Raw genomic sequence first — 27,732 nt, forward strand, 5'->3', positions numbered from 1 at the left:
TGGTAGCAGGTAGCAGAGGGAAACTAGATCTCCTAATTGCACTTTACCACATATTCAAAGTGGTGATTAACCCAAACATTCATTTTTACATAATATGGCAACTCACCATTATTCGATGTCATCTGTTGAGATCGCATTCGATGGTAGCCCATCTTTATGTGAACCCGTACACATTTCATTTTTGTCATGGTAGGTAAAATGTGAACTGTGTATTATTATTATTATTATTATTATTATTAATAATAATAATTTTTAAAACCGAATTTGTAGTTAATCGACCCTGTGATTTGTAGCGCAGGAAAGGTCACGCTTAACTTGCAGAGCGCTGTCCGTGGTGCTGAATCCACTCCACCGTCCTCTTCGTTACAGCTAATGGTGATAACCGACGGTGATGATGTGTAGACCTACAGTCACGACGCGTCTTTTCGATCTTGCAGCATACTTATCAAAGGTATTTTTGGAAACGACTGTCAGTTTTACACCTTTTGTATCAGGTTTCTACAAAATCATTTTTGACACGATGTAAGAATTCCCCGTGGTCCGTGGGTTCTATGAAGTCCACATGACATCGATTTTCATCTGAGCTATTTTTAAGTAATATGTTTAAAAGGTGTTTCTCCTTGCCGGGCATTTATTGATGCCCACTCGATCGTTGGTAATATAACTGTATGTGACTGTGCCAGCACCTACATTATAAGCACGACGACAAGCTGTTCGACTTGGGTAGTCAACGCGCTTTTGTACCGAGAACGTGTGCGACAGAGCTTGTTAATTATAACGGAGCTGCGTAAACGGAGCCTTCTTATAGGTAAAGTTTTGAACTTGTAAAACAAGGATTACAACTGCAGATCTCCCGATTCAGTTTTTCTTCTTCAGTTTTCACAACGCAATCATATTGATCCGTCAGAGAACAGCTACGGAAAGTTCCCCCTCGTTAATATCTTGAATGAATGAAAGGCAGAGAACACGACGATGCGAACGCGCTTTTGAAAAACGGGCTCCTGCTTTCGCCGGCGTCTCGGCCCTCGTGCGCGAGCCCGGAGGGGAGAAGAGGTGTGTAATGCTTGTAAAAGAGGAGGCGCGTCACCAACCCACTAAAACAGGAAATGGGGAAGGGAAAATAGGCTGTGTGTGTGTGTGTGTGGGTCTCTGTGTGTGTGTTCGCGCATAGTGAGCCCCCCATTCTCAAATGAGCGAGCGCGCCTCCGTTAGAGGATGGCACGCGCTTGAGGGGCTGCGGTCCCATTGACTGCTCCGTCTCCCTGACAGCAGTGGCATCAGCAGCGCGGAGGCAGCGAGAGAGAGAGGGTGTGAGAGAGTGAGCGAGCGAGAGAGAGCGCGAGCGAGCTAGGAGCGCCTCGCGGACTCCTCCTAGCCATCATCCAACACCCAAGCCCAAGTCTGGTGGCGGGGACATCTTGGATCAGCCAACTGATCTCGCTTCCTTCGGCTCGTGTCACCTCCTGGCGAAGAGATGGGCTGCCCGTAACGAGTGGTGGAGGGGAGCGGCGGGCAGGCGGGGGGTGGGGGGGATAGAGAGAGAGAGGGGAGAAAAAGCCGAACAGAAACAAAAGCACAACCGTGGGTGCCCGCAACCATGAAAGGTTTGCACTGTTTGCAAGAGCTGCCGCTCTTCCCGTGGACTATGTCGTGAGGAGTGCCTTTCTTCGCTCGGATTTTCGTCAAAAAAAAAAAAAAAAAAAACGACACGCCAAGGAGGGGTAAAAGATGTCCGCCTCCGTGGGGCCCCAAAGCGGCCCTCGCCCACCCACAGCGCCGACTTCCATGCCCGATCTGCCGGACCTCAGTCACCTCACGGAGGAGGAGAGGAAGATTATCATGGCAGTGATGGTTCGGCAGAAGGAGGAAGAGGAGAAGGAAGATGCCATGTTAAAGTAAGGAAAGATGATGTTGTTGTTTTCACAGACCGTTGTAGCCCCCATTCATAACCGAGGCGTCTGTGTCCTGGAGGCATATCTGTCCAGTCCGCCATCATATGGGCTATTTATCCACTACGATATAAATACACCCGCTGTTTCCCGTTAGCATTACCGTCATGCACACCCTTTCGCTCGCCACAGCCCTCGGCTACCTGAACATATTTGCGTGTACAAAGGTGACGCCAGCGGCGTGCCCTTGCTGGTGCCTCTTCCCGATAATTTACTTCTTGGATTTGGTGCCAACGAACAGGACAGGTCAGTTCCGTGGAGAACGAACTCCAAAATTACCCGATAAGAGTATTCCGTTGAGATTTCCCGCACACACATACAATCGCTAGCTACACAGTTTCCGAAGGGATGACAGATGGCGCGCCTTTAAACACATGTAGTAGCCTATGTTTCACATAAAACGAAAGGTTAACGGCTTGCTAAGCACGTCGAGTGTACACGACGTACTCCCTCGGTGGTAAAAAAAGAAAAGAAAAAAGGTGGGCCTTGGTGGTAAAATACACAGGGTGAGTAGTAACAGGTATAGCCGGAGCCGGCTGGGTAAGAAGGGGTGTGACGGGAAAGAGAAAGCCATGTAGAAAACCGCTTAGTAGATGGTTGAAGCTCCCTTCCCTTCCTTCACTAACAAAAATGTTACCCACTCCCAATTTCCCTCGCCCCATTTCGCCCCCCTCAGTTTAAACCGGAGGCTAAAAGATCGGGTAGCCCCCCCCCCCCCCCTTTTTTTTGGGTATTAATATCGTTCCCTGGAGCAGCAGGTTGTAGGCTACATGTGTAGCACACGCAAATAATTGAGCCTCCCAACGCTGTTAACATCTGCACGGCGTAGACGCAAGCGGTTCCGGTGGATATTCTTCTGACAACGGCTAAAATGGACGGACAGAAGTGTCCTTTCTCTGTGTGTGTGTTTTTTGTTTTTCCTTGAATGTTTTTCGCGATTCATTCTTTAAAAAGGAAATCATTCCCTTAAGTGGGCTCCATATTCGCTCTTCGGCGAGCGGGGTGTGGTTGACAATTCTAGCTTGGTGTAGGCCGGCACTTTCCCCAGTACATTTCCTAGACCAGCGGTTTAAATGTTAGGTATTTTACTATTGAACCATTCGTTGATTTACATACATTTTTTTTAAATACAGTAGGCTGTAGAACATGCCATTTCCCCTTTTTTAAATCCCGATAACGATGTGATAAGCGCGTAGCGTGAAGGAGCTACGGGAGAAATTTCGCGTGAATTGTCATCGTGACGGAATGAACATCAGGCTATGAGTTTTTGCCAATCCTATGTGGTTTTTTCCCCCGGGATTAGCAACAGGAATAATTACGTAAACCTCGCGAAAAATGCAAAATTGTACACACCTGATTGACAGGTGAGGCTAAAATAAATAAAAAAAATATTTATGGCTAATTAGACACAACGCTGGATAGGAATGCACTTCTGAACAACATGACTGTAATCCCTTATTTTTCTTCATAATGTTAATTCGGAGTTAATTCGGAAGTAATTACATTTTGATAGCTATAAAGTTTAGCGACATGTCGAAAGGAAAGCGTCTGGTCCAACTTTATTTTACCTAGCCTAATTTATTTTATTTTATTTTATTTTTACTTCATTTGAACTTATTTATTCATATACATTTTAAGAGACAAATATCAGAATGTAAATAAATATCGCAAAACTTGACTGACTGTTAGAGCTGTGAATTCACCGTGCACGTTCTGCCGTTTTTATTTTTCTGCGGTCTCGAAGTTTTGTTCTTTTGCATTTCGCCGCTGTTATTTCCAGGTCTGTGGTTGCTTCATCTCCAGGAAGTGCTGTATATCGGGGACAGTTTAATTTTATATGGGACAGCAACAGGATATGAATTCGTCCAGTAAATATTGTTTCCAGATACACACGCACACACACACACACACGGTACTACATTATTGCTATTAGCAATCTTGAAGATAGACGCACGGGTTACTTTTAATGCGTTGTCGATATTGCAGTACAAAAATAACCTCCTTTCAGGTTTGATTTTTACATATATATTAATATTATATGATGTATTCATAGTTTCCCTTTATTAAACTACGGTGTATGCCAACAGTACATCAATGAATGCTTTTCAGGAGATAGACGTGTAATCTATATGTAGCCTGATCAGTTCGTGCTGTATATCAACATGACAGAGAAGTAAATTATTTAGGTGGCAGAGTCTGAAATAGGTGTTGGACATATTTCCCAATTCTTGTTCGCATGGATATAGGCTGTATGTACCTTTCAGTGGAGAGAAATTACATCTGCTCAGCGAATCCACACGTCTCTGAAACATATCTCTGTAAACACTCTCTGTAAACACTTAAATTTACAAAGAGTGTTGTTTGACTCTATTGCTCTCATATTTGGGGAGAGAGAGAGAGTGGAGAGAGAGAGAGAGGCACAGAGAGAGAAAGGGGAATAGAATGAGCAAGAGGGAGAGCGAGAGAGGAAGAATGAGCGAAAAGGAGAAAGAGAAAGCAGTTTTTTTTGTATTGAGAGAGACCTTTACTTCATGGACACTTAGAGACTCTGCCTCTCTGTGAACTTCTGAGGGGCTCTGCAGACTTAATCAAAGGCAGCTGCCGCCATTGTGCTGGGTGGTGTGCAGGGCCAGGTCTGTGTGCGGGTGACGAGGGCGGCCGCCCGGGGCTCCATTTGTGTGTCCGCCCCCCCCCCCCCCCCACGTCCACCTTTCCCCCTCATCCCCCTGGTCTGAAGTCACCACCCCCCCGCACCCCACGTCCACCTTTCCCCCCATCCCCCTGGTTTGAGAGTCGACCCCCCCCATCCCCCCTTCGTCGCATCCCCCTGGTCTGAGAGTGGGCCATCCCCCCCGTCCCCCCCCGTCCCCCCCGTCCCCCCCCGTCCCCCCGGTCTGCAGGCTGGCCTGGGGCTCAGAGGTCAGAGCCGCGCCCGGTGATGAACTCCCCATCATCGCTGGGCCCGAAGCAGAGCCCCTGCCTGTGTAACTATCAGCACAGGAGCCCTCTTATCAGCCCCAGGAAGGGTGAGCAAACAGCCAATGGGGCGGCGGGGGAACTCCAGCACCTGCTCCTGGGAACTCAGCAACTGGGCCTGATAAGATGATCCCCCTCTCCTCCTCCTCTTCCTCTTCTTCCTCTTCCTCCCCAGTACTGAGAGACCCAGAGTAGGCCTGTTAGGCTGGCCTTCAGTCCTGGGCGTGGGGTTAATGATTGTCCCGGAGACAAGGTCTTGGGAGGCAGGCACCTGTTCCCGCATCAAGGTCTCCCCTGGACGACGGGCACCAAGGCTCTCTCTGTTCCCCTCCTCCTTTAGTACACTCTATGGGCTGGGAAAGCAGTCTTAGTCCTAAACTAGGTCTCCCCCTTTTCAGTGGATACCTCCATTGGGGAAACGTTTTAATCCAAGACTAGGCTTAAGCTGGGAAACCCTTGTTTTACACATGTTCGGTTGGATCAAGGTTGGATCTTACATGGGCATGCTTCTGATAGGGCAGGCGTGTTCTGTGTTGAATTTAAAGGGGAGGTGAGAGACCACCCTGCTTGTGTGTGCATTAAAGGGGAAAGCAGAGATGGTTACAGGCACAGGTGGACTCACACTGCGGAAAGTGCCATGGCTTGTAATCGAACCCCTGGCCGGGGTGGGGGGTGGGGTTTGTGAATAAGGCTTCTGAGTCATCCAATCCCATGAAGCAATCCACATGTATGAATGTGCTGATGAGGTTGACCAATCACTGGCATTCTTTGCGATAGCTTATGCTATTCCATAAGCTGATAACCCTGCTCGTGATAAAAAAAGTACAGATTGTTACTGTGCTGTGTGATGACAGGGGCAGTGTGGGTAAAGTACAGTGGCCGGGTTCCGTTCAGCATGTAAGCCACTCGCCACCACTCCTCATAGTTGCCTGGGATGGTTACCTGGGAAAGTCAAAATATCACTTTATTTAAAAAATCAGAGTAGACACATTAGTTTCTTTAACTTAACGTATCATAAGCTTTCAGTCCTTTTTGACCTGCATCGAGGTGATAAGGCAGTGGTGTTTTTAAACGCAGTTCTCCACTGATCATTACTTTCGTGAGGTTTGGCTGGAACACGTCAACTTTCTCCACCCCCCCCTCCCCCCCCCCCTCCCCCCCACCCTTTCACTGCGTGACATTTCCACTTCTACGCTCCTGCCACAGAGGCCTCACCTTTCCGTAGACCTGGAGAGCAGCATTTCACCGGCACATTCAGACTCTCCACAAAGGCCATCGCCTGCTAAAGAGGCCATGAATTTTTCCTTCTGTGCTTCGAATAATTCGCCCCTCCTGCGGCGACGCCCGTGGGGAGGAGGTGGCTGGAGGGCAGACAAAATCTAGGGGCGCGTGAGGACACACCTGGGGGGGGAGGGAGGGCAGGGGCGGGGGGGGCAACACCGCCAGCTGTCCAGGTGCTTTCCTTTCCAACTCCATCATGTGGCAGTTTAGTTCTGGACTCTCGCTCGGACGACCGTGGCTGCCAATTGGCTCGTTTCACCCATGTGACCTTGCCAACCACAGCCCTCAACAAGCAGCACCTCCTAACGCTGAGAGTGGCTAACCCCAAACCGCTAGCACCTGCGTGCCCGAAGGCCAGATAGCACATAGCACATCCTCATTATGAGACCTCATATGGTGGCAAATACAGGAAGTAAATCCGGGCATAAAAACAGGAAGTGACATCATATGAAGTCAGAGAATGGCAGTAGGAAGACGTCACAGTGTGTTGACTGACTGCTGGAGGTACCAGTGGCGGTCTCTCCTTAGACCCACCTGTTGGGTGGTTTGCATGACTGACTGCTCTATCTGTCAGGTGAGCTGCAGGTGAGAGAGGCCCGCTACCACGCCCATACCTGGGAGCCAGGTAACCGTGGGAAACGCAGTTGCCAATTTAAGGGTGAGTGCCACCAGGTCGCCTTGCAGGCTCTTCCCTCTGGGAGGTCCTCCCACGCAGAAGTAGGGCTGGGATGTCCCCAGAGATCCCCCAAAAAAATCCCTCCGTGGTGTCGCTGAACGAACGAGCGCACCGACTCTTAACCAGAGCAGAAACGGCGTCGAACCTCACAAACCCCCCGTTTAGAGTACAGGACGCACGACTGGGGCGAGTAGACAGCGAGTCGTGTTTGTTCAGATCTTCCTGTGCGTGTGGGATCGCGTTTTCCTCCATGTGAAAGCTTCGGACGCTCAAACGCTCCAGAGGCGAGGTTGTCTGTCTGAATTTGGGGAAAGCCGTCCCAACGCGATCGGTTACGCCGGACGCTGCCGCTGCAGACGGCTTTTTCCCGAAACGCCACGGACGCCGGTCGTTTAAATGCCAGATCCGGACGGGGAACGGCGGGGTTCCGCACCGGACCACCCTGCTCCTCGGCACGTTCTGCGGCGCTCGGGATTTGTCAGAAAGGTTTTTTAAAGGTTTTTTCACCGTTGTGTGTGCTGCGTGTCAGAGCGGCAGGCACGGTGTATGCGTCGGGATCAGGGAACTACGAGAAACGAAGGCAGCTCTTTCTCTCCTTTTACCTCCTGCTCTGTCGTTCCCTGGCACTCCTCCTTTCTTTTATTCCCTCCGTTCAGCGCAGCCTCTCCAGCTAAATGCACGGGCCTCTCAGACATTATGTTACAGAAATACTCGCCATTGTAATAACATTATCATCCATCTATCCATTATTTATACCCGCTTATCCTGGGCTGGGTTGTGCTGGAGCCTATCCCAGCATGCATTGGGTGAGAGGCAGGAATGCACCCTAGACAGGCCGCCAATCTATTTCAGGGCACACACACACACACCATTCACTCGCCATTCACTCACACACTCGTACCTATGGGCAATTTAGTGTCTCCAGTTAGCCCACCTGCATGTCTTTGGACTGTGGGAGGAAACCAACGTGGACACGGGGAGAACATGAAAACTTTCCAGGTGTGGAAAATCCAGGTCCAGAAAGTAAAAGTCCTCTCCAGTATTTTATTACGATCACCTGGATTTGCTAATTGGCACAATCCTTCAGCCAGGAGGTAGAACTAATTGGTAAAAATCGGCTGAGTTCATGGGTGGAAGAAACACGTGGCAGGACTTTTGCTTTCTGACCCCTGGACTTGTGTCGCCCAGTGTGAAGAATGTTGGGGTACCGACTGTCCTTGTAATTGGCGTTGGTGTTGCCTGTCAAAGTCCCAAGTGGTGTGAGTGTTATTGGGATTCTGAATGCTGAGTGTGAGGGTTAGGGTTAGGGTTAGGGTTAGGGTTAGTGGTGTGAGTGTTATTGGGATTCTGAATGCTGAGTGTGAGTGTATTAGCGTGTGTGTGTTGGGTGTTAGCACTCTGTAGCGTCAGTGCTTCTGACAGCCAGGCAGCAGTCTACAGCATCTGGCGATTAGCATAAATCTTTTTTTTATTTTCTTTTTTTTTTTTTTTTTTTTTCCCGAAGAGCGGTATTGTAGGAGAGAGTTTTCATTGATGGAAAAGCTCCTCGTTTCCTAGAGATACGCGGGGCGGGCGGGCGAGCGAGGCCAGGAAGCGCCGTGCTCGTTAAGACTCTCCTGGGCTCGGGATCGAGCGCGAGCTTCAGTCTGACCCGCACGAGAGAGGCGAAACCCCCCCACCCCCCGCCCCACCCCCCCACCCCACCCCCCTCGCTCAAAATACAGCAGCGAGGCCAAATCACGTCTCTTGGATGTTTGTAGAAATTACTCATATTTTGTGGCCGTGAGGCTATTATCTCTAAAAAAAAAAAAATTTGAAAAATGTTCCTCCTCTGCGGCTGAGTTTTGTTTTTAACGATTTTAAATTACTTTTCATCAGTTGTAATAGTTTTTAATGCTATTGATTTTGTTTTGCTGGTGTTTATATGTTTTATGAATAAATAAAAAAACTACTGCTAATGATTAGGTGTTACTTGTTGGCTGGGCATATTGTAAGCCAGTAGAGCTTACTGAATTTGAATTGGAATGGTTTCTACTGAGCTTATTTTTAGAGCAATACTCATTAAAACACTGTGGTCAGATTCCTTTGTTCTCTGGGCTGCCACGCGCCCCAGTTGTAGTAGAAAAGCTGTTTTGTTTCTTTTCTCTTCATCCTGGTCAGTGATCCAAAATGAAATGTCTTCAGGGATTTGGTGACACTTACTTTCTCATCTAGTTCACTTCATGCCCATAAAGTCGATCGCGTTATACGCTATGCACCCAAATGTGGGCCAAAACATTGCTGATAAATCGTCAATTAATGTCGAGCTTGAAGTCAAAGTGACTGTGTGCTGCCATCTTCTCTCTTGGCACTGTAAATACAGCCAGATAAATCTGTTCGGGACAGGCCTGGTGTCTCCAATGCAAAGGCTCTACCACTGCTCTCTGTCTTCTTGTACTCACCCTGCTCCGGTGTCTTCTAGCAACTTATTTTCATTGTGCAGATATGCACATATCCCAGTGAGCCTGTTTATACTCACCCTGTCGGACTTCTCTTTATGTACACTGACAGTTGTGTTTGTGTGAATCCTATTAGGGCCCTGTGTACACTTGTGGGGTCCTATTCTGTGATATGTGTACACTTGTAGGGCCCTATTCTGTTATATGTGTACACTTGCAGGGTCCTTTTTCACGATGTGTACACACACAGGGCTCTGGTTTTTCGAGTGTGCATGCTAGTTCTCTGACTGTGTATGTCTATGCTTTTGTGTTCTCTGTGTGTCCTGTGCCCATGCAGATACCCCTTCTCCCCCCTTCATGTGAGGGCCATTATTGTGCCTTTGTGTGTTTTCTTCCCCATTATTACTCCTGATGCTGCAGCATTATTAGCAGCCATTAATAACTTGGCGTTGTGGGGACAGTTGGCATAAATAAACGCTCTTCCTCAGGTGCGAGGGTTGGTGTTCTGTGGGGGGGAGGGGGGGGGGAGGGGCCGTGCTGGCTAGCTCCAGCTCCTGCTCGCCCGCCCCCCAGAATGCTGGCCCGCTGGCCCCATCCCCGTTTCAGAAAAGGGAAAAATGTCAACGTCTCCCCCCCCCCCCCCCCCCCCCCCTTGAGGGGACTTCTGAGGCCTGTGGAAATAAGTACTTTATGCCACGCCTTTCAAATATTCATGACGGTCATGACCGAGCTGCAGACGCCCTCTGCCTGTGGAGCAGTGTACTGCAAGGGAGAGGGCAGAGGCTGGGGCCCGCAGAGCCGGCCAAAGGTGTGGCCGCGTTCTAGAATGCTGAGGATTTTAGGGGGTGTTGGGTGGGCTTGGCTGTGTTCTAGAATGCTGAGGATTAGAGGGGGGTGGGGCAGGCGTGGGCGTGTTCTAGAATGCTGATAATTAGAGGGGGGGGGAGGTGCTAAGGAGCTTAGGCGTGTCCGTTTTTTGCGACTTGACCTGGGCCTTGGCGTGTCTCAGGGTGCATTCTGGGGCCGTTGGTGAATCGGCGTCTGCTCCTCTACGCAGAAATGCAGGGGCCCCTCTGAAACGAACAGACGAACACACAAACTCGGGGGGGGGCTCAGGGGGTGGGAATCTGGGGCAAAGCGGCAGGCGACATGGGGGGGGGGGGGGGGGGTTCCTCCAGCAGCAGGGCGAGGCGGAGCGCGGATTCCACAGCTCCGGAGCGCCGGTTTTCCGTAGTCTTCCGCTCGGCGCTCCCGCCCGGAGGGCATTTCCTGTCCAATATCCTGCAGAGGGAGAAAAACAACAACAAGCGAGGGGAAAAAAACTTTACACGGGGAGGCAGCAGACGATCCCTTACATCTCTCAGCTCGGACCATCGATCTTTTAAAAGCCGCTCAGCTCGGCCCCGCCCTCCCCGCTCCCGTGTCCCCGCCTCTGATTGGCTGGCGCTGTGGCTACATGAAGGAGGCCTGTTCTCCTGCTCTGGAGTGGAGTTCCCAGCCTGCCCTTCACTAGCGTTCGACGGCCCTGAGCGGCAACGCGCAGCCGACCAGGAAGTGGCCTGTAACGGGGGCGTAGGCCTCAGGTTTTACACGCCGAGGGCGAATCTCACGACTGCACGCTCTGCTCCGAAACGTTAACACATTTTGAGGGAATGGTGAGGGTGCTGAAATTGTTTTTTATTTTTTTTACCATCATTGCCCAGCAGTTCACTGGCGGCAACCACCGACTAAACAAGCGGTTTCTCTGGAGATTATCTTTTCTTATTGTCACAAAATGCCTTCTCTCTTTCTCTCTCTCTCTCTCTCTCTGTGCATGCATGTGTGTGTGTGTGTGTGTGTGTGTGTACACTCTGAAGGAATTTAATTTATTTGCTTTTATGTCCTATTTCTTGCTGTCTGTACATTTTTAAGGACCCTAATTTTGTGTGTCCCCTTGTAGGGCCTCCTCAAATATTTAAATGTGTGAATTTCACAGAATTTCTCAGAATCGGTTCTTTGTCGTTGAGAAGGTCTGAAAAATGGAAGCTGATGGTAAACAGGTCAGTATATCCAATGCAATAAACAGCTACATTCAAATTCAAATTTTAAAATACTCACAAGTTTGAGCAACGTGTTTGAAACAGTGTTTGTTTCGGGTGGGCGCGGTACAGGAAGCACGCAGACAGAGTCCATTTGTGATGATTGACGGGCAGTTTCGGTCCCCTGTTGTGACACCCGAAAGGGTTCCCCTGATAACCTGTGACACCGCCTGTCCGCGTCGCGGGCCTGAAGTGCAGGTGACCCAGATGGAGTCCGACATTTTGGCGCGGGTTCGGGCTTGGTCAGCAACCACGGCAACACGTGCGTCAGGGTGATGTGCTGCTCCAGATCACTCTCACTTCAACAACATCCGTTCGTTTTTTTTTTGTTTTCCTTCATGACTGCGAATCTCACTGCTGCTGAACTCTGTCTGTCATAGAGGCACAGCGGAATGTTTCAAACTGTGAAAGAAGTTCACAGTTCTCCTGGTTTTTTATTTATTTATTGTGTTTGAAAGGAAAGCCAGCGGTAATGACATGCTGAAGGGAGCTGGAGATCTGATGCGAGTTCGTTCCCGTGTCTGTCTGTTTGAGATTTCCTCACAGGGGAGAGGATTTTGATCTCTTCCGCTTTCAGGTCAGCTGTCAGACTTCCCAGGGTTTCAGAATCGCACCCGTCTGCGTACGTCTGCGCCCGTATGCGCACGTCTGCACCCGTCTGTGCCCGTCTGCGCCTGTATGCGCATGTCTGCACCCGTCTGTGCCCGTCTGCACACGTCTGCGCAGTCGCAGTGGTCAGCCGCAGCCGGATTAGCCCGGAGGTTAAGCTGAAGGAACGGGGAGGGCGACCGGGTCACTGTGAGTGTCAAAGACCGCGCGCCATTCGCTCAGCACAAAGCAAACAACAAAACTACCGGAAAAAAACGAAATTAAAAACATCAGGCTTCGGTCAGCAAACGCTCGGTGGCCAGCGGGGATTTGTGCGCTCTTGCCAAGCCCGCCACCCCCGCCCTCCCCCCAGCCAAAAAACAAAGAGGAGCTCGTGCAACTTAAGCTGCCAAGCCCTCATATGCTACCTGCCAAGGGACAACAGATTAAATTCTGCACGATGGTGGCTAATTCTGAGCCAGTGAAATGGCTGTACGCTGTCAGTATCAGGGTTGGGGATCGATTCGGATTTTAATTCTGTCATTTTGAGAAATGAAACAAACTTCTATTCGTTTGTTTAAAATGAATCCCCCCCCAGAGAACACTGCGGACATTCCTTGCAGCTCATTGGTTGAATTTCAGTCCACTTCCTGGATTAACCAAATTTTTTAAAATGAACCAATCCGGAAGCCTGGTCGCAGTCGCTTGAGGACACGCCAGCTGCCACCATCGCCTATCCCGTATCCCACAATCCCCCTCTGCAGCTGCCACCATCGCCCATCCCGTATCCCACAATCCCCCTCTGCTGCTGCCACCCCATATCGCCTATCCTGTATCCCACAATCCCCCTCTGCAGCTGCCACCATCGCCTATCCCGTATCCCACAATCCCCCTCTGCAGCTGCCACCATCGCCTATCCCGTATCCCACAATCCCCCTCTGCTGCTGCCACCATCGCCCATCCCGTATCCCACAATCCCCCTCTGCAGCTGCCACCCCGTATCGCCTATCCCGTATCCCACAATCCCCCTCTGCAGCTGCCACCCCGTATCGCCTATCCCGTATCCCACAATCCCCTTCTGCAGCTGCCACCATCGCCTATCCCGTATCCCACAATCCCCCTCTGCAGCTGCCACCCCGTATCGCCTATCCCGTATCCCACAATCCCCCTCTGCAGCTGCCACCATCGCCTATCCCGTATCCCACAATCCCCCTCTGCAGCTGCCACCCCGTATCGCCTGTCCCGTATCCCACAATCCCCCTCTGCAGCGGCAGGGTCCCCGCTGGGGAGCGACTGAGGTGAAGCAGCAGCGCTGGCCCCCGGGGGGGTTGGGGGGGAGGGGGGGGGGGGATTCAGGTGTCAGGGGAGGAGAACGACAGCTCCTCTTTGGAGACGGGGGGCTCTCTGAATGTGTGTATATTAGGATCCCCCCCCCCCCGGGGAAACAGACGCAGTGCTTGCAGGAGACCGCCCCCCCCCCCGCCGGATGGCTCCTGCCTTCTTGCCCTTTAGCGGCTGCCTGACGCGCTTCACGACTATCCGCTGCTCGCCGTGCCGTTCGGCGAATCCGGGCCTCGCCGTCGGGTGTGTCCGCGCGGCGAAGACTTCGGAACGCTGAGGCCCTTCGCTTCGCTAGCGTTGAAAGCCACGGCTCTCCCGTACAGCTCTCCACACACAAACAAACATGTCTGCCAAGGTTGCCTTTCTGTGAAGATAAACAAAACATTCTTCTCAGCGCAGCCAAGGGTTTGAAGGTTTCGACGAGGGGGGGGGGAAAGTTAAAGCTGAATTATGGATCAGGGCTGAAAATAGATTCGCACTTGGAAGCAGTTCCTGAAATATTTAAATATTCACTTTGCTGGCTGCTGTTGATGTTCTATTTCTGTTTCTTCTTTTTTTTTTCATTTTACATTTTTGCACGCATTTAATTTCAGTGTGTTAATTGGAGGTGCATATGAACAGCTCGTGGGAGGCTGTGTGTGTGTGTGTGTGTGTGTGTATGTGTGTGTGTGTGTGTGTGTGTGCGTGTGCGGGTATGTGTGCGTGCTTGCGCAGGAGAGAGAGAATGTGAGAGAGATGATTATGGAGTAATGAGAGGTAATGAACTGATGAAATATGTTCAAAGGCGCAATTTAGCGCTGGCGTGAGAACTTTGCCCTTCTGCAGGAAAGTCGGCCGCCGCGGTGTCCGGAGTCTGCGTAGCGGAAACCGCACAAACGAGCGCCTAATTACAGCCGGGGCAGCTGGGGCAGCCGGGGCAGCCGGGGCAGCCGGGGCAGCCGGGGGCAGCCCTGGGATTAGCTTCTGGATTCGCCTCTGATTTGCCGGAAATGCGTTCACAAGCCCCGCCGCACGGCTCGCCTCACTTAACTGTATTTATTTGACTTTTGAGTTTTTGATATCGCACTTATGCTTTTAATTAGCGCTGCTCTGACTCAGCCGTGTGTGTCTGAAGCGCCTGGAGGGAGAGAGGGAGGGAACGAGGGAGGGAGAGACGGAGAGGGAGAGGGAGGGAGGGAAGGAGAGAGAGGGAGAGGGAGAGAGAGAGAGGGAGGTTGAGAGAGAGAGAGAGGGAGGGAGGGAGAGAGAGAGGGAAGAGAGGGGAGAGAGGGGAGAGAGGGAGAGAGAGGAACAGAGAGAGGGGGATAGAGAGAGAGAGAGAGAGAGAGAGATGAGGGAGGGAGGGAGGGAAGGAGACAGACTTCTGTGTTTCAGGTGGCTTGCTCTCTCCAGGCACAGCGGGTATCGGTTGCCTGTTTTTGCTGTATAAGACTGGCTTCTGCCTGTTACAGAGGGGAGTTCCACTCTCTGCACTGCAAGCTCCTTTTTGTTTCGTTTAATTTATCGCACGCCAGACACTTTTGATTAACTGTTAGGATCTGTGCCAGGCTTACATTTGTCTGCGCATGAATGTGTGTGTAAGTGTCTGTGTGTGTGTGTGTGTGTGTGTGTTTGTATGTGTTAATGTTTATATGTATTTGTGTGTGTTTGCGTGTGTGTACCTGTGCTTGTGTGTATGTGTGTCCGTGTTTTTGTACGTCTTTGTGTAAGTGTTTGAGTGTGTGTATATGTGCGTGCGTGTGCGTGTGTGTGTGTGTGCGTGTGGGAAGTGGACCACCTGCATGGCACACACTCTGTGTCTATGAATTCTGGGTAATCATTGTCCACTGTGTGCTTTTTTGGATCACATTCTCTTTCGTAGTACAGCCTTCAGCTGAACGTTTTTCAAATTCAAAATCCACCAAAAAAATAAGGAGTGAGAGATATTTTAACACGTTTTGAATAGCGTTGGCAGAGCGGCCCTGGCTGCCCTGCTCACGGGGTCCCGAGAGACCGGCCAGCTTGGCTCCTCCCCCCTATGACTCATCCGTTCAGAGGCTTTAACGGAAGACGAGTAACGGCTTTAACGGAAAACGAATAAACTCAGAGAAAAGCCCGGAAGCTTACGAGCCGCGAGATCTGTCCATCAGATTGATGGGGGGTAAAACCCGTTTTAAAAAACGTAATGAGGAAAAAAAACGACAAAATAATTTTATGGCGTCTGAAGACAATTGAGGTACCTCAGAGGTTGGTGCATGGCAGACGTCAGTAGTTTTTTTATGTTTGGCGTTTCTTTTTTCTAGACGGAAACGTCAAACCGGGCGTGGCCCAGCCGAGCTGGCTCCACGGGCTCTGTGTATCATTTATTCATCTTGGGAATAAAAAAAAAAAAAACAGAAAAAGCAAAAAGTGATTTCTTTTATTATTTTTTAATTCAATCTCTTGAAATTCAGCATCTGACTCGCATTATCTAAAAATATCTCTTTTAAGAAGCGGAAGGCAACTAGGTCATCTTCTCAGAGATACAGTACAGCGCTCTTCTTCGCCACAACGAACGTTAAAAACACGGGGCGCGTGCTTTTCTCAAAGTAATCAGAGGGGAGCGAAGCACCGATGAAGATGCACGTCAGAATTGGGGATGAAGAACACGAAGGGGGGGCGTGGGGGGGGACCGTGTATTGGGAACCGAGCTCGGCGACGGGGCCAGTCCGGTGCTCGCGGGGTTAAACCGTGTCAGTGTGAATTGGAGAGACACGGGGAGGCGATAGCGGAGGTGATTGGGGAGGTGATCAGGGAGGCGATTGGGGAGGTGATCAGGGAGGCGATCGGGGAGGTGATCGGGGAGGCGATCTCTCCTGGGGGGCATGCCTCCTGACCGGGCGTGGTCACCCACTTGGCACAGGAAAGAAAAAATAATCCGGTCAATAGCATCCTGGCTATCCGTGTGGGGATTTACACGCTCTCTGGCATGGCGTGAGCAGCTCGGGCGTTTTTGGGGGAAACTCCAAGACCTTGCAGCCGCAGTGATGCTCGGATGAGGGGGCCGGGCGGGGCCGGGCGGGGCAGGGTCGGGCAGGGCGGGGCGGGGCTGGGGGGAACCTGGAGCCACGGGACGCGGGGAGCGATCGGAACACGTGCCACCACCCTCGTCTCTGGCACCGTGGACTCAACGGGCTGTGAGGCGGGGGTGGGGGGTACTCAGAGAAATCCGGAAAGGTGGAGCATGAATGTGCACATTAAAGGTGCAGCCTGAATCCACTGAATACACTACAGTGTGAAGACACCCACTGCCTTAGAAATCTCGCTCAAATGCATACCCCCCACCCCACCCGCCTCCTCGGCCATCCCCCTCGCCGCACCCACACCCGGTGCGGGACATCTCCTCTCCTGCTCCTCTTCGTTCAGTGGCAACCAGGAGAGAGAGAGAGAGTGAGGGGGAGAGAGAAGGAGAGAGAGCGGAGAGAGAGAGAGGGAGAGCTGAGAGAGGAGGGAGATGAGAGAGAGAGGAGGGAGAGAGAGAGCAGAGAGAGAAAAGAGAGTGAGGAGAGAGAGGAGAGAGGAGGGAGAGAGAGCAGAGAGAGGAAAGAGAGAGAGGAGAGAGAGCAGATGGTGACTCTCCACTTTCACACAGCCTTCCAACATGGGCATTATTTATTAATTTAACAGAGGGTGCCAAGCATAACAGAGAGACTGGGGAGAGGGGAGGGGTGTGTGTGTGTGTGTGTGTGTGTGTGTGTGTGTGTGTGTGTGCGTGCGTGCGTGCATGCGTGTGTGTGATATGCTTGTAGATGAAGAAGGGTGGAGTGGGAAAAGAGGAGAGAGAAGAGTTAACCGAGTGAGGCTGTTTGTGCATGAGAAAATTCTATAGAAAGTGTAGATGAGAGAGAAAGAGAGAGACACAGGGAGAGAGAGAGAGAGAGAAAGAGAGAGCGACAGTGAGAGATAGAGAGTGAGTGAGAGAGAAAGAGATAGAGATACAGGGAGAGATAGAGAGTGAGTGACAGTAAGAGAGAGAGGGAGAGATATAGAGGCTGCTGCTCAGTCTGCTCAGCACTCCCAGAATGCAGCAGTATGAATGTTTAATGAGCAGCATTCAGACTCAGAGCGGCTCGGTCAGGGAAGCCTCTGCCTGGCGCAGAATAGCACAGCCAGCATGGCCCCTCACTCTCTCACTCTCTCACTCTCTCACTCATTCACTCACTCACTTACTCACTCTCTCACTGCCTCACACGGTCCCTCACTCTCTCACTGCCTCACACGGTCCCTCACTCTCTCACTGCCTCACACCGTCCCTAACTCTCTCACTGTCTCACACGGTCCCTCACTCTCTCACTGTCTCACACGGTCCCTCACTCTCTCACTGCCTCACACGGTCCCTCACTCTCTCACTGCCTCACACCGTCCCTAACTCTCTCACTCATTCACTCACTCACTTACTCACTCTCTCACCCGGTCTCTCACTCTCTCACTCACTGACTCACTCTCTCTCACACACTGACTCACTCTCTCACACGGTCTCTCACCCTCTTACACGGTCTCTCAGTCTCTCACTCATTCACTCATTCACTCACATCACTCACTAATTCACTCACATCACTCACACATGCACTCCCATGCGCACACGCACAGTATCGCTCACTCAGAAACCACATCCGCCGTCTTCTTGCAGAAGCTTCATGCGATAAATAATGCCTATTTTTAAAGGATGGGGGTTTCCCAGGAAACAGGAGCAGGGGGGTGTGTCTTGCTCTTGTGTCCAGCGGGACCTTGTTACGGAAATGGAATATAGGCCACTGCAGTATGTTGCAAAGATGGCATGTGGATTTAAAAAAAGAATAATAATTATGATAAATATATTTCAGGATAGTGTATTAAATAAGAGTACTGAAATGTTTTCGGTGCGTCCCACGTTCCCGGTCAGCCTGCCCGATTTCAGCGCCCCTCCCCTTTCGAACCCTGGGCCGCTCTTCAGAGCCCTCCCCACCCCTCTGGGCCAGCGGGAGCTGTTTTTTCGGGGGCTCTGGAAAGACCAGGGGGCAGCGAGGGACTGGTATTGGACCACGCCCCCCCAAATCTCCACTGGCCCCTCCTCCCCCCGCCCCTCCCCCGCTGGCTCGTGTGGGTTTGGGACGGCCGTGCTCCCTCTCGCAGGCGGCCGGTAGCGTAGCGTTAGCCCCCACGCGCTACCGTCCTGCGTCTCCCCCTCCCCCTGGGGGCCGGAGCGCACCAGGGGCATTCTGGGAAAGGGTTTCAGATGAGTGACTCTGAAGCCCCCTCCCTCTCTCCACCTCCCCTTCTCCCTCCCTCTCCCTCCCTCTCTCCTTTTCCCTCCCTCCTCCTCCCTCTCTCCATTCCTCCTTCTCTCCCCCTCTCCCCACCCCTGCCCATCTCGCTCCCTCCATAGTGTGTCTCCCCGAAGAGGAGATAGGAGAGCAGAAGATTGTCACAGTGTGTGTGTGTGGTAGAGGGATGAGTGTGTGTGTGTGAGTGTGTGTGTGTGGTAGAGGGCTGAGTGTGTGTGTGTGTCTGTTTAAGTTGGGCACTGGAGTGTGTGACACAGGAACAGATTTCCAGAGCCATGCTTGTATGACGCTATCCTCATGCTTTTAAGATTATTTCTCTCTCTGTCTCTCACTATCTTTCTTTCCCTTCCTACCCTATCTTCTTTTACTGTCCCTCTATGACATTTACACTCATTTCCTCTCTCTCTCTCTCTCTCTCTCTCCCCTCCCCCTCTCTCTCTCTTTTACCACATTCTGTCTCATCTCGCCTTCCATCGTTTTTCATTCACTCATTCGCTCCTCTCCTCACACGCTGGCCATCTCTCTATCTTTCCCTCTCACACCCTCCCTTTCTCTGTCTGTTCCCTTGACGCCCCCCCCCCCCCCCTGAGAGATATCTCTGAATCTCCCTGTGGAGATCCCTGTGGACTCCCTTAAAAAAATTCTCTCCTTACAGCTGTGAAGCTGAACTTATGCCATGAAATTCACTGTACATGTCATTTCTCAGTAATATAGAACAATATATTAAATATATGACATAGTAATATATATCGTGTGCCTATTTGTTTCTCTGTCTGAGGATGAGCTTGAAGCCATTTATTCTGCCTCTATTAATCTCTACCGAAGCACCATGAGCCCTCAGCCCTTTGAGTTAATTTTATTAACAGAAGATTATGAGTAAAAACATGAATAATTATGCTATTATCTCAAATAGCACAGATTTACTGTTGGCCTACGAGGAATCCAGAGACATCGCGTGAATGGACGCAGCACTTATTTATGATGGTTTAAATAGTTCCTGTCTAAGTGTTGCTTGCTGCGAAGGGGTTCGACCGGACTGGACGTTAGCGTGTTACTCTGTTTATCTCGACGGTTGCCAACGAGTCTGACTCACTGGTTCCGCACGGTTAGTAACGGCTCTGATTGTTTCTGCTTCCTGGTTTAACGGCGACGCCGAGCGGTGACTTCGCCTTCCGGAGTATTCCTGGCTCGGACGGCGCAAATCGGCCCCGACCGGAGCGGACCGGCGGCGGAGCTAAGACAGGAAATGAAGCTGGTCGCGGGCAGGGCTAAGCAAACACGCCGCAATTCGTTAGCAGTTTACTCTCAGGACCGACGGTTGCCACGACGCACCGGGCTGTGTGATGTCATAAGGGAGTTACAGGGCAGAAGGCTCCGAGGGGCTGGATGATGTCATGGCTGTGGGGATGAGGAGGCGGGGTCTGGGGGGGGAGGGGGGTGGGGTTAGGGGCGGGGCATGCACGGGGTGACCGTTCAGCAGCCTGAAGACATCACCTGCCCGTTTGTGACAGGCTTGACGAGCCCTGCTTTTAGACCGTCGAGCCCGTTACAGAACCTCAGCTTGTGAACCAGAATCGGAGATGAAGAAACCTGCTGTACACAGGCCGGTCGGGGGCCAGAGGAGAGGCTGCTGGTCTGAGCGGTGTAAATGCACAAGCGTACGCGATGAAAGAAAGAGAGAAAACAGAGGCGAAGAGGAGGAGTCTTGGCCGTGTGGCTCGGAGGCGGCCATGTTTGATTTTGCTGAGCGGCAGCCTCTCTCCCTCTGGCGTTCGGCCTCTCTGTTCACCCCCCTCCCACAGAGCTGCCGCCGCTCACACCACTATTACAGTATTTATAGATCGATTTAGAGGCTTCTTTTCTTTCTCCGTCTCTCTCTCTCTCTCTCCCTCTCCCTCTCCCAGTCTCTTACTCTCTATCCAGGTTTTTATGGCCCACACTCCTTCCTCTCTCCCTCTCCCCCTCCATCTCTCTCTCTCTCTCTCTCTCTCTCTGTCTCTCACCTTCTCTCTATCCAGGTTTTTAAGGCCCACTCTCCTTTGCCTGTCTCCCCCCATCAATCTCCCTCTCTCCCCCCCTCCATCTCCAACTCTCTCTCCTTCTGCCTATCCAGGATTTCTAGGCCCACACTCCTTTCCCTCTTTCTCCCCCCTCCATCTCTCTCTCTCTCTGATCTGAAACTCAGTGAGAAACTCTGAGACGTTAGATGAGGGTGGGTGTGCAAGCACCTCTGCAGGAAACGGGCGTCGTTCCCATGATGCTCTGGGAGAAGGGGGCATGCACTCTGCGTCCACGCTGTGATTGGTCCGAGGCTCGTACCAGGGCGGGGCTTCGCACTCCGACGGGACGGCGTCCGGAAAGAGACGGACAGGCGCCCGCTGAGGCGAGGATCGGAAATCCCGTTTCCGAGACCGCGCCCCTCTCCCTGTGAAGGGGAACGGCGTCCGGGCACGTGGGATGAGGAGGTGTTTGAGATGCTCTGTGAGAGAGGCAAGGTGTTGTGACCTGTGATGAGCTGTATAAAAAAAAGAGGCGTTGGTGCTGAAGCTGTGTGAAGCGCGTCCGTGTTGAGCTCTGGGGAACAGGGGTGTTGACGGCCTGCGTGTGATAAAAACAGTGCTAATAATGACCTGTAGGGGGAGCGGTCATGTGACGAGCGGTCATGTGACGAGCTGTGGTGGGGCGAGCGGTCATGTGACAAGCTGTGAGAGGCGCTAGCTGTTTGGAGCTACAGGGAAAAACGGCGTTGGTGAGGAGCGGCGGGGACGGCCTGCTCCAGGATAGCGCTAACCACGAGCTGCAGGGGATTGTGGGAATGCGACGAGCTGCAGGGGATGATGGGAATGTGATAAACTGCAGGGGGTGATGGGAATGCGATAAGCTGTGTGTGATACTGCGAGGACCTGTGAGGTTTCGGGAGAGAGCGCTGTCAACGTTCGGCAGAGAGAGGGCTTCTCCTGACCCAAAAAACACTGCGTGCAAATGAGACAACGCTGCCAAAGTTTCAGAGGGGGAAAAAAAAAAATTAATGTGTTCGAGAAAAAGTCTCAACTCTTCACACCAAAACTCCAAGTAAACAATTTAATAAAAGTTTCAAAAATAGCAAGTCTGCGCGAGCTGGCAGAGGCTTTGCGTTTATACCGACGTTAGCATCGAATCTGACTGTCGTAGCATTTTAGCGAGGACGCCATAGGCTTAAAATGAAACTGACGCGCCTCACTTCAGAAGGTCACCGTTAGAGACTTTTTCTTTTTTTTTTATGTCACGGACAGCATAGCAATTTCATAACTACAGTTAAATAGTAGTTATTTCAGTGGTTAATATAGTGATTAATGTAGTGCTTGTTTTAATCAGCCAACTGTTGTTGTACATATTTGTATGGGTATAATTAAATTAGCTAGTTTATCGTAAGCATTCATGGAAGTTCATTTATTTATTTTTTGCCTAGCAGCAGTAGTAGTAGTAGTAGTAATAGTAGCAGCAGCAGCAGCAGTAGTAGTTGTAGTAGTAGTAATAGTAGCAGCAGCAGCAGTAGTAGTAGTTGTAGTAGTAGTAGTAGCAGCAGCAGCAGTAGTAGTAGTAGTTGTGGTAGTAGTAGTAGTAGTAGCAGCAGCAGCAGCAGTAGTAGTAGTAGTGTGGTAGACTGGCTGACTCATACATTATTATATTACATTCAACGTGCTGAATATTTGACATTTTGATTGTGGTGGACACCAACGCAAAACAACAGGCTATCTTACGCGATAACGTTGCTAAAATAAAAAACACTTTTTTAATTGGCTGTTGGCTAAGCTGAGCTAACCAGGAGAACCCTTTTATGTGTCTGTGCGAGAAGCCGTGTGGTGAAGAGGTGTGTGAGAGACTCTCTGCGATGACGTGTCTTGGAACAGTCTCAGTAATCTGCAGTCTGTGATGAGTTGTACGAGCAGGACCCAGTCCCTTTTTATAAAGGTGCAGATTGGGAGTACTGTGTTTTGGGGGAAGCCCCATATCCACGTATCTACGCTACTTACAACTCATCAGTAGGCTACAGCAGCTCCTGGGCATTTACCTTTCCTTCTTCCTTCTGCGTTTAATCTGAACAGAAAAAGAAACCGCACTGTTTAGATAAGAGGCGTCCCGGACTCTGGGGAGTCCCGCATCGTGCTGTGGAACATTGGAAATGGGAGGAAGTTTGTCGTGTGAAAGAAAGAAAACCAGACAGCCATAGCTGGTGCTGCAATCTCTTTCGGGGGTGTGGGGGGGCAATGGCAGTCGTTGATGGGGGTTGGGGGGGGGGGGGGGGCTGCTCCGTCACCCCCTTTCGCGCTCCGAGCAGCGCCAGCGGAAAGTGGATTCCTCCTTCTCTCATTCGGCCCACAATGCATCTCTCTCCCCCTCCCTGATTTTCAAGCCCGGGCCTCATTCATTATTCAGGTCCTGCTGTCTAATCCGGCACCGAGGTGCAGCGCGGGGGGGGGGGGGGGGGTTTCTGGTAAATGCTAGCGCCTTGACGCGCGTGTAGCCGCAGTTCTGTCAGGTTTTCGGGTTTTTTTTGGGGGGGGTTTTCTCCGCGAGCCCTCTGGATGACATCCTAAGAGGGTGTTTCCCAGACGTTCCATTTCAGGCGCACCCCGGTCCGCACTCCCGTACGATCTCACGCCTCGCGCGTTTTTTGTCGTCTCTGCACCTCGCCGGTAAGCTAGAGTACGAAGCAAAATCAATACGGCCTCCTGCAAAACCAAAACCAAAAACAGAACCAGAACCTATTTCGGTTGGAGTCTATTTCTGATTTCGCAAAAGGATCTATTTGCAGTATTTTTTATTTCATTTTATTTGGTTATTTCCAGAGTATGCGTAAGGATGCAATATGTGATACATTTACCGTCAGCCATTTATTTATTTAGAACGTCCTCTCAGCCAATGGCGTGCGGGGGCGCGAGCCTGCCTGTCGAACCCGATCGCAGATGCCTCAGACACGTACAGCAAACGGTTTTAGAGTCCAGCCCTCTGCGCCCCCCCCCCGCCCCCCTCCTTCCCGGTTCTACTGAGAGTGTTCTTTCACGAGGCGTCAGCCCAGAATCAGCTGACAAGACAGAAATAGAGCTTGCCCCCCCCCCAACCCCCGGCTCGGAGTTCGTAGCACTGCTAATTAACCGGGCGCGGCGGGGCTGGAGGCTAGCTGCCGAGGACGCGACGCGGGGGGGGGGGGGGGTGGGTACCGAGCCTCGGGCGACGCAACAGAGCACATTTCGGACATCCCCCCCTGGCGCAACAGGGGGGTTTTCCTCGTCCCACGAATAGGTGTCCCAGAACCGTGTCTAAAAATACACCTTCTTTTTAAAAAAAAGCGCTATCAGCTGGTCACCTCTTCATTTGAAAGGTGTGCCTGATTGGAGTTGACTTTGGTTTTCAGATGTATGGAACCTGTCAGTAAGAACTCACATATCAAACCCCCCTGTTTACTCTTATTCAGGCACTGTTCTGCGTATTGTTGTTGTTGCTCCTGTGGTAGCCTATTGTGGTAGTGTCTCATCTCTCTGGGCTCCCTGGGTGTATCTATATATGTCTGCATAAGCTCTCCCAGGGTTTAATATCCCCCCTTGGGCGTCTTCATGGGCTCTGTAGGTTTCACGTGTTAAACAGCTAATTTGATACATTATTGTAAGGGAAATGAGGTGCGACGCACAAGGGTGTGTGGGGGGGGGGGAGGGGGGGGTGCACCCAGGGGACAGGGTGGGGGCTGCCTAGACAACGAGGTGGGGGCTTGAGGGGGGGTGGGGGGGGGGCATAACCAGACTGGGGTGCATAGCCTGAAAAGATGAGGGTATCCCTCCATCCGCACTCCGCCGCTCACCCTGCGGGAAGGGCGCCCTTGGTCATGTGACACGCACACCGCCCGAATCCTGAAAGAGACGGAAAAGGTGCTGAGCGTTCTGGGATTTGGGGCGGAGGCGCGCCCCAGAGAGACGTTCCTCCCCTGGCGTGGAGCTGCGCGGGGATCCGTTTGCTCGGGTGAGTCTGTGCTGAAGCGAGCGCCTCGTGCAGAGAGCCACAGCAGCGGCGCCTCCTCCACCCGGGAATTGAACCTGCAACCTCTGGGTAACAAACACAGCTCCCCTAGCTATTAAACCACACTGCCGCCTGCGTGCACACTCTGCATGCAGGCGTAGTTCTGTCTCTGACTCTTCCCGGTGTCAGAACTAAATCAGGCACAGTCGTTTTTGAAAGGGTCTGCTCCACTGCTGTTTTATGAATGAGTTCTTACTGTAGCAGACAGTATTCTGTTGGTTTAGAGGTGCATTTTCAGCGAAGCACACCCAGGTGACTGATGTTTCTTTAACAGCATTTCCATGTCTTTTTTTCCTGTAAGTTGAGCGTGTGTTTCCTACCCTAATTTGGAGTGGCCAGCTGTCAATGCCCCCCCAGCGACATTCATGTGCAGGTCCCACTGGTGATTCGGGAGGGCACAGACGTCCCCAGTTGTCCTTTGAAACACGTGGTGCTGCCGGTCTGCTTCTTTACACACCACAAACTACTGCTGAGCTCGCACAAGGTGGAGTCAGAGGAAGACCTCTCATGTGGTTTGACATGCAGTCCACGGGCACCCCTATTTGACCACCAGGGGTCGCTAGAGATAAAACGCAGACCCATAATCGACTGGACCCTCCTGTACGTTGGGCTCAATCAGCAATTGCACGTCGCCCTATGGACCTACCGGCCGTGGTCGGCACTGGCGCGGTCTGGATCTGATCCGAGACCGTGGGGCTCGTCCGTGCACCACAACAGGGGGCCTTATCCAAATGCGCCACCCAGCAACCCCTCTTTCCCACATTTTAACGCGGTGCGGATGACGTACGCAGCCTAGAAACGCAAGAGGAACACAACCCAATTTAACGACCTCGTGGGAGTTTTAGAAGTTGGTGTCGGTTTGAGAGGAAATTTAGGACACCAAAAGAAGCATGGGGGGGGGGGGGGGGGGGGAGCGAACGCTTGGTTTACCACTCGCCCTTCGGGTTGATGAGGAGAACGAGGCTGTTTCCGTACGGCAGGCCATCGTTTCTTTCCTCCACTTCTCGTGCTATGAGGTGGTAGCGTTTGCTGAGTCAGAGAGAAGGAAGAATATTATCAGAGAGAGAGAGAGAGAGTGAGTGTAAAAGCCAGAGAGAGAAAATGAAAGAGAGAGAGACAGAGGGGTACTGGAGGAGGCTACAAATGAAACATTTTGTCTCTTTATTAAAGGCTGTTGAGCCAGATGACCTTACTTCACCTGTGCTGATGCGGCAACTTTCATTTTGGGAAATGCACTGTTGTTGAGTCCATGTACGGCAGGCTGCTGGTGCCTTATGATCTATTCACCAGTGTGGACCCCTGGAGGAAGCAAGGAACGTTTCCATGGTGACCTGGCCTCCAGCCCGCCATTTTGGTCCGCGAGCTCTCGGGTGCCAGCGCCCCCTCTGGTGGGACCGGAACAGCTCGCTGCGTTCCAGAATCGTTCCGTGTCACAGTCAAAGGACAGGGCGTTCTAAGACGAGCGTGCTGAATAGAAGCGTCCCTCATTAAATACGGCTTTGCGTTTCTTTCATGATCAACCAGACCATAAACGCAAGCATTAATCCTACCTCTAAATATTGTTGACCTGTTGACATCGTTCAGTAACAGTGAAATCATGTTGCTTTGGCAAGTGTATTTCAGCTATACTTTCTGCGACCGAAAAAAATTTAAATTATGATGTTCTTCCTCTGGGCACGTTTTCATCTAGACCTAAAGAAAACAACACCGATTTTTCTGTCTTCTCCATCTGTAAATGTAGTAATTTTTGCTAAAAATAGAATAATTAAAAATGTATAGTTATTTATTTTTGAAAACTGTGATTTTTTTATTTCACAGGTTAGTTATTTTACTGACTGACAGGTGCAAATTAGCTCCGTTTTAAAAAGGCGACATGAAAGGGGAAAAAAATCTCGCCAGGAAATTATGAGTATGAAAGTCTTCTCTGGCGTCATTTTCATACGTGTTGGCGTCACCATGGCACACTCGGACGCCCTAATCCCTGAATTTGTCACGTTTGCCAAAATCTTCCCAGTCCAGCTCACGCTCCAGCTTCCCTGGGCCGCAGTCTGCTGTCCGTCCTTCGCACCGTGCGGACCGGAAAAATCGCGTCGGAAAAAGCGCTCGCCTCTCGGATTTCTACGAAATACGTGAGCGTTGCGTTCCTAATATTGAGGATCTAGGATTGATCTACAAGCCAAAGGCTGCTGATGAGACAGACCGGAGGACATGGCCACATATGTACAGCCCAGGTGATTTCTCTTAACCTACTGTTTGGTTTCTTTCTCATGCCATTTGCGTTTGGCCTATTTATGTCTTATATATTTATGTCTCAGTGTCTTATGGCATAAGCTCTATGTGTCTTATACATTATGTCTTAGTGACTCATGGCATAAGTTATATGTGTCTCATACAATATGTCTCAATGTGTCATGGCGTACGTTATATGTGTCTTATACGTTTTCCGTATTTATATTATTGATGTAACAATCAAGTGAAGGTCCAGTGAATGTTATCACTGCCTGAAAATTCCAAGCATCTCAGAGGCAAATGTGTGAGATCACATGCTTGTGTGCAGTGTGTACAGGAGCCAATGGGATAAGAGTCATATGGACCATGGGACAGAGCGAGTCTTCTTACCAATATCTTATTTTCCATATGCCCCAAGGTTACGTGCAGGAAAGTCCTGGTCTGATCTGTGCTCTCATCCTGTCTTCTGGGATGGAAATCTACCGCAGATAGGCGCGAGGGTTGGGGGGTGGGGGGGGGGGGGGGGTTATGTTATTCTGAGAAGCTCTGAGGGGGGAACGCGGTCGCGGGACGTCATTTTTAGAGGTGCGAAGACGGGCGAGAGGCGAGCAGTCAGCCGAGGAGATAAAACTGAGATTTTTTTTTTCTCTTTTTTTTTCGGGAGGAACCCTCCTTGCGGGGATGTGTGACATATGGCATTCCTTTTGCTTAATTTCCCCGACGTTCCTTTCCGGCTGGATGCTCTTCTCCCTGCAGAACCGTTGGGCGTTCGCTTCAGTTTCTGCGACCACGCCTTTCAAAAATATAAAGGAAGAAAGAAAGAAAGAAAGAAAGAAAGAAAAA

The 27,732-nt window shown here is 51.1% G+C and overlaps 1 protein-coding gene across 20 annotated transcripts in view; it reads left to right on the forward strand.

Annotated features, from left to right (window-relative positions):
* The first annotated feature begins 951 nt into the window (after window positions 1–951).
* Window positions 952–27,732, forward strand: part of rims1b (regulating synaptic membrane exocytosis 1b) — a 91,882-nt gene continuing 65,101 nt past the window's right edge. For 3 of the 20 annotated variants that reach the window (XM_035405264.1, XM_035405267.1, XM_035405265.1), the window contains exon 1: window positions 964–1,895. In XM_035405264.1, coding sequence (XP_035261155.1) covers window positions 1,729–1,895 — 167 coding nt within the window. In that variant the 5' untranslated portion in view covers window positions 964–1,728. Of the gene's footprint in view, window positions 1,896–26,678; window positions 26,892–27,732 lie in introns of those variants that run through there. The other 17 variants (XM_035405263.1, XM_035405266.1, XM_035405268.1 and 14 more) reach the window with 10 other exon arrangements.

This window comes from Anguilla anguilla, chromosome 2, assembly GCF_013347855.1.
Source record: "Anguilla anguilla isolate fAngAng1 chromosome 2, fAngAng1.pri, whole genome shotgun sequence".
Taxonomy (NCBI): domain Eukaryota; kingdom Metazoa; phylum Chordata; class Actinopteri; order Anguilliformes; family Anguillidae; genus Anguilla; species Anguilla anguilla.